The following is a 6,945-nucleotide window of genomic DNA, read 5'->3' as shown; positions in this document are numbered from 1 at the left end:
CATAGAAACCTTACTCCGTTCAAATTTTGCATGCATCATGGTCAAACCTAGCCGGATCAGTTATGTTGTCCACATAATGATCCTTTAAGATAGCCTTGTCCAATAGTCCACTGACGTCGTCACGTTCTGTGCATTTATTTGGAGAACTAGATGCTTCATGCTAATCATTGATATAAAATAGTCGAGTCCGGTAGGGGAAGGGTCTAACCTTATTTGCCTTGTAGAAATATGAGGCACGAAGTCCCCAGATTCGGCATGGTCACCAACATCCACCCAAGATTGTTAAGCTGGTGGAAAGATTTACACTCTAGTGATCAAAGTCTCGTCAGAAAATATCTGGGAAATCTACCATCCCTTTTGGAGGTCCAACCTAATAACATGATCATAGAAGCTGCCACATTGTTTTGGGATTGTGAAAGGGCCGTATTTCGCTTTGGGGGCATTGAGATGACACCTTTGCTGGAGGAGATATGAGGACTGGCCGGTCTAGTATGGGAAACTCCAGGCTTGCTAATGCTTGAGAATCGCAAAGGTAGGGGCTTCCTTAGAATGATGGGTTTGAAGAAGAATCCAGAATTAACATGCCTGAAGGAATCATACATCCCTTTTGACTACTTGTATGAAAGGTACGGTCACAGCAAATCTTACCGTACCTACTCTGGCGAGTTTGCCATCACATCCTTGGGACACGTCCATCGCAGGGTTTTCGTCTTCATATTTTGCTTCTTGGGTCTGATCGTATTTCCGATGAAGAAAGGTAGAATTCATACTAGGCTGGCTATGGTAACCAAAACCCTAATGGAGGGGATTGGTGGGCAGGCATTCAGCATTGTACCCATGATTATTGCAGACATATACCGAGCCTTAGAGAAGTGTCAACGAGGAGCGAAACACTTCGAAGGATGCAATCTGCTACTTCAACTTTGGCTCATAGAGCATCTCCAAAAGGGCGAATATTGACAAGAAATTCAACGTAGGGTCTGGGGTGATCACATTGCTTTCTAACATCCAAAGCAAATGAATTACATCCCCGACATGTTCGCTCATCCTGAGGATGCTAAAGGATGGGTTGAGCTATTTGATAATCTGACCGAAGAACAGGTTCAATGGATGTTCGAATGGTTTCCGACAGAGGAGTTCATCACCCGATCTAGAGATGCACCTTTCCTGATACNACCCGCCCCGAACCCGTACGGGCTGACGTTTTTTTTGTCCAGCCCGTCCCAGCCCGCCCGATTAACACCTTTAGTCTCAACCTTGGATTGTTTTGCCATAAATATGAGTTATTATTTTGCTTCCTGACTATTTTTTGGATCCAGTGACACCGGCAAGAATGGTACTAAAAAAGAAAAATAGAATTATAACTAGGAGATTTGAGAAATGTTTAATCATTTTCATGTAGTGTTTCTTAATTAATATGCAATATTATCTATATTTATCGAGAAGGTTTAAATTTTAAGATCATTTATATATGATCCAAATAACTCAAATATTTAATATGATTAGTGTACGCGCATCCGCGCGGGTGCTAATACTAGTTGGATGAAGAAAGAAGAAAAGAAAAAAGTTAGGATTTGCAGCAGAAAGCACGGGAGTCCATGTGATAAGTAACTAAATCCTTAATTGAAGGCACTAATAATGGATTGGGATCCTTTTAAGGTGGAATGTATATATTTTGTAAACAAAACTTGTGCAGGTAAGATAATTTACTAAACACGAACATTTAAGATAGTAAAGTTTCCAATAGTGTATAAAAATAAAAAAATCCCTTTTTTGTAATCAATAATATTTACCCCAAAAAACCATAAATTTGGGTCCGTATATATATATATATATATATATATATATATATATATATATATATATAACCTTCCCGCCATCCATTAAACCCTCCCATAAACCCTAGCCTCCATTTCTCTCTATCCTTCTTCCTCCCACCCCACCACCCACCCTCCCCTAGCAATGGAACCTCAAACACAGGCGAAGAAATCAAACCTCGTACTAATCCTAGACTACGGTTCTCAATACACCCACCTCATCACCCGCCGTATCCGAAGCCTATCAATTTTCTCACTCACCATTAACGGCACCTCTTCGTTAGACTCCATAAAAGAACTCGACCCACGTGTCATTATCCTCTCAGGTGGACCACACAGCGTCCACGCTGAAGGTGCACCGTGTTTCCCGCCCGGGTTCGTCGAATACGTCGAGTCACGTGGGATTCACGTGCTTGGAATATGTTATGGGCTGCAGTTGATTGTTCAGAAAGTTGGTGGGGTTGTTAAAATTGGAGAGAAACATGAGTATGGGAGAATGGAAATTGAGGTTGGAAAGAATGTTGTTGGGGGGTTGTTTGGGAATACGGAAATTGGTGATAAACAGGTTGTTTGGATGAGCCACGGTGATGAGGCTGTGAAATTGCCAGAAGGGTTTGAGGTTGTGGCGAGGAGTAGTCAGGGTGCTGTTGCTGCTATTGAGAATCGGGAACGCAGGTTTTATGGGCTACAGTATCATCCTGAGGTATGATGTTTGTCCAGAGTTCGGGATTTTACTACAACTCATTTGATGATTTATTGGGTTTGAACTCGATTGTTTGGACTTATTTAGTGAATTATTAAACAATGTGCTTGTTTCAACTAACATTTAGACATTTTTGCGAACCTTTAATACTAGAAAATATCATCAATATACAATCTTTATACTCTATCTGTGTACTATATCACCCACTTTGTGCAAAAAGCCTGCATTGCTTGTCTTGAGGTAAGGTGCTTTAGTATGTAGGAATATTTTTTCCAGGGAAAAGTTTTAGCTTTGGAAAATTATTTGGATGGCAGAGTATGAAGATAGTTTTTTTAGTATCTTGATGATAGTTTCGAATACTAAAGGCTTCCTACAATGTCAAACAAGTAATATTGAGTGGGAAATGGATTATTATTGCTTGCTACTTAGGCCGTTTTGCAGCTAACCTTGCTGCTGGACTGTTTCTTTGAGGCGTAAGCTGGATTATATGTTCTGTAGTTCTCTTTTATTTTGTTCTTTGATGTTTCTATAAAGCATTCCGTAGGTAAAGGTATCATTTCATATCTGGTGGCCCGTCTAATCCAGATAATGTAGGTAACGGTCCTTTCTAACTCAAAAGGGCAAAATAAACTTTTGGTGTCAGATTTATTTTGTTTTGCCTCATATTAGAGCTGCGTGTTTCTTGGACATTGAAGTCTTCATTTGCTTTTTTAATTCAAGTTGACGACAAGGACTAGGTGCTAATTGTTGTACCGTAGAATTGTGACTGAGAAAATTATCGGGCTTGCCATTGCTTGTCCATAAACATTTTGGATTTATTATGAAGTCTGTGTAGTCATAGCTCTCTTGCACAGCAGTTAAACATATCCCTCATTTTATCTTTCTATCATAATTTCTAACTGCTTCTTCATGGTGCATACAACATGATAAAACTACCATATTTTTAGTTTATTTTGCTCTATGGAACACATTTGTGGAGATAAATTTAACATATATTTGATACTTCCTTACTATGCTTAATTTGGCTGCTGGACTCAACCCTCTCTGCTTGTCATTCTGGTGTGTGTCATATTTTAAGGAGCTGCATCAGTTGGAGAACTACTCAACAGAAGTGTTATAACCAAATCATGATGCTTAGATGCTGTTTTCGACCCTTCCTTAATATGCATAATTTGGCTATTAGACTCGGTCTCCCTCTCTACTTGTCGTTTTGTGTGTTTTCCCCTTTTTGAGGGGCCAAAATGCTTGGATGGGTGCTTTGCATGGATATTTTGTGATTAACATGATAGGAGCTTTGCAGTTTAGGATTGAGGCACAGTTGATTGAGTTTGATTGACCGATGCATCAGATTCACTTTATATAACTTGCTAAAGATACAGATGTTGGGACCTTCAGTTAATTTCCGGAGAATACTGAACTGGGGAAAAGATGGAATGAAGAATACTCATAAGAACGTGCCTCGACACTAGTGAACATGAAAAAATGATGGTTATTTGGTCTTCATTGGTACATTGGATAGGGCCCTCCACTTAGATCTTTCTGTTTATTATTTCTGTCATTACCATGTTCTTTGGAATATTAATTTCTTACCTGATGTGTTTCTAATTGTCTATTTCTGGAATCTTTGAATTTGTATTAGAAAATATTTCATCTGCGCTGACACATAAATGCTGTACAGGTGACGCACTCGACTGAAGGGATGAAAACATTAAGACACTTCCTGTTTGATGTATGTGGGGTTACAGCTGGCTGGAAGATGGAAGATGTTCTGGAGGAAGAAATAAAAGTTATCAAAGGCATGGTTGGACCTGAAGATCACGTGATTTGTGCTTTATCTGGTGGTGTTGATTCCACAGTTGCAGCTAAATTGGTACACAAAGCTATCGGGGACAGGCTTCACTGTGTTTTTGTTGATAATGGTCTATTAAGGCAAGTCTCTAGTCTAGCCATTTTCCTACAAGCTTTCAACTATCGCATCAAATAATAGTAACACCAACTTATTCAAACTAAAAAAAATCAGCAAATCTCCTTGTAAAAATAGGCTAGAGTTTTCCGTTAATCCATTAGCCACTTGCTTCATATCCTTGACAGCTTGAAATTGGTTTTGCACCACCTTTTTAGGTATAAGGAGAGAGAAAGGGTGATGGACCTCTTTGAGAAGCGCCTCCATTTGCCTGTTACCTGTGTCGATGCTACAGAAGAATTTCTCAGCAAACTAAAAGGCGTAACAGAACCTGAAATGAAGAGGAAAATAATTGGGAAGGAGTTCATCAACATATTTGATCTTTTTTCCCATGATGTGGAGAAAAAAGTAGGAAAAAAACCTACTTACCTAGTCCAAGGAACCTTGTATCCTGATGTAATAGAGTCTTGTCCTCCACCTGGAAGTGGAAGAACACATTCTCATACAATCAAGAGTCATCATAATGTTGGAGGTCTTCCTAAGGACATGAAGCTGAAGCTCATCGAGCCACTGAAACTTCTATTCAAGGATGAGGTTTCGTTTTGTCTTCTAAAACTTTTGCATGCATCTCTACACTATTTTTTCCTCCCATTATTGGATTATATGTTGACCTCTCTTGTACTCCACTTATCTCACAGGTTCGTGAATTGGGAAAGATTTTGGATATATCTGAGGACTTTCTTAAACGCCACCCGTTCCCTGGGCCTGGGCTCGCTGTACGAATTCCAGGTGATGTCACAGCGGGGAATTCCTTGGATATTCTTCGTCAGGTATTGAGTTCTCCAGTATTTAGTAGCAAATTTCTCAATTCATTCGGTTTTGGTTCCTTGTCTAAAGAATTTTGTTGTTTAGGTTGATGAGATCTTCATTCAATCAATCAGAGATGCTAAAATCTATGATGAAATATGGCAAGCTTTTGCTGTCTTCTTACCAGTGAAAACTGTTGGAGTACAAGGAGATCAAAGAACACATTCCCATGCTGTTGCACTTAGAGCAGTCACAAGTCAAGATGGAATGACTGCAGACTGGTACTTATTCGTTCCCACATATTTTTGGTTTTCTATAACTAGTTACTGCCCATTTTTCTATGCTCATATTTTCAATGTTTAATTATAAGTACAAGTTTTACGCTTACACATCATTGACCTACAAGTTTTGCTTTTTGTTTTTGTACTTCAATGGATATCAAGGATGAATGATGTGTTTCAAACAACACTTGTGCTTTCTCTTGGCATGCAATGCCGGCTGTTTGCCTTTAGTTAGAAAACAAGTAGAGAGCCATTTGCCCCACATTTCAGAATAAGTAAAAATCTACATTAATGACTTGGACAAAAAGAAAAAAAGTGGCTTTGACAAATCTTGTTTGTCGATGATCTCAGATCAATCAATCTTGTATTGATTAATACATACCGGTCAAACACTGCTTGTAGTCCAAATAATCTACATCATGACATATCTGAAATAGTAGTAATTGGCGAAATAAAAAGACAGACTTATACAAACAGAAGAAGCAATTCCATCTTCTACGGTCCATCAATGAAAACCTTTGTATTGTATCTTGGAACTTCTCTGCTTGTGAAAGAGTCAATAGAACACCCACTCTGTATGCTGTTATATTTATATGCTGTGCTAAATCTATTTCTTTATTTGAAATTGTAATTTCTTGATAGGTACTACTTTGATTTCAAGTTCCTTGACGACGTATCAAGAAAGATCTGCAATAGCGTTCGTGGTGTAAATCGAGTTCTTCTGGATATTACATCAAAGCCTCCATCAACAATCGAGTGGGAATAATTTGTTATAAAGAATGCTATATTTGGTGACCGAAGTAGGATTCTTTTGTGATTTTTGGTGCATAACAAAAAGGAAGAAAATCATGATAGAAATTTAGGTCCTTTTGTTATGTGGTAGAACTGGTTCTTGGGTAATTATGTGCAATGCTCTCAACAATTTTGTATGTTTATGGGTATGATGATATATCAACTTTACTCGGATCTTGGTAGTACATTTTTCTTGTCTATGTATAGTAACGTGGCCAGGCATCAAAAGCCTAGTCCACACACCTTTCTTTTTCCCTGAAAGAAACTGAAACAGATCATCAGTGTTGTTACCAGAGTTATTGATTTAGGCATTATAGTTATCAAAATATGAATCTGATTGTTAATTTAGCACACAACAACAAACCAAGTAAAATCCCACAAGTAGAGTCTGGAAGGTACGCAGACTTTATCTCTACCTCTAAGTAGATAGGCTTTCGGCTCAAGAAAGATGAAAGGAAGGGGTAACAACGAGCAAACCAATCGGAAACCGAGGCGAAAATATAAACTAACACTAAGTAATGCAATTAGAAAACCGAAACGAAAGCAACAATAACTATGGAATATGAAAATACACTACTGACACTAAGTAATGTTACAAACAAGGACAATGCTTGGCTACCTAACCCTTTATCTTTCTTCTCA

At 38.5% G+C, this 6,945-nt stretch overlaps 1 protein-coding gene across 1 annotated transcript; it reads left to right on the top strand.

Annotated features, from left to right (window-relative positions):
* Positions 1,863–6,488, top strand: LOC109212588 (GMP synthase [glutamine-hydrolyzing]). The gene is made up of 6 exons (XM_019376240.1): positions 1,863–2,520; positions 4,199–4,449; positions 4,642–5,017; positions 5,122–5,253; positions 5,336–5,511; positions 6,154–6,488. Exons 1-6 carry the CDS (start codon positions 1,963–1,965, stop codon positions 6,275–6,277), a joined length of 1,617 nt encoding a protein of 538 aa, XP_019231785.1. The 5' UTR covers positions 1,863–1,962; the 3' UTR covers positions 6,278–6,488.

Source organism: Nicotiana attenuata, chromosome 2 (genome assembly GCF_001879085.1).
Source record: "Nicotiana attenuata strain UT chromosome 2, NIATTr2, whole genome shotgun sequence".
In the NCBI taxonomy this organism is placed as follows: Eukaryota; Viridiplantae; Streptophyta; class Magnoliopsida; order Solanales; family Solanaceae; genus Nicotiana; species Nicotiana attenuata.
This window is presented reverse-complemented; position numbering and strand designations above follow the sequence as displayed.

What these genes read in the sequence shown, in the direction of transcription:
- LOC109212588 (XM_019376240.1), top strand. Translation starts at nt 1,963, where the DNA reads ATGGAACCTCAAACACAGGCGAAGAAATCAAACCTCGTACTAATCCTA. An exon ending in GTTGATAATGGTCTATTAAG is followed by an intron (nt 4,450 to 4,641) that starts GCAAGTCTCTAG and finishes CCACCTTTTTAG; the next exon opens with GTATAAGGAGAGAGAAAGGG. An exon ending in CCTTGGATATTCTTCGTCAG is followed by an intron (nt 5,254 to 5,335) that starts GTATTGAGTTCT and finishes TTTGTTGTTTAG; the next exon opens with GTTGATGAGATCTTCATTCA.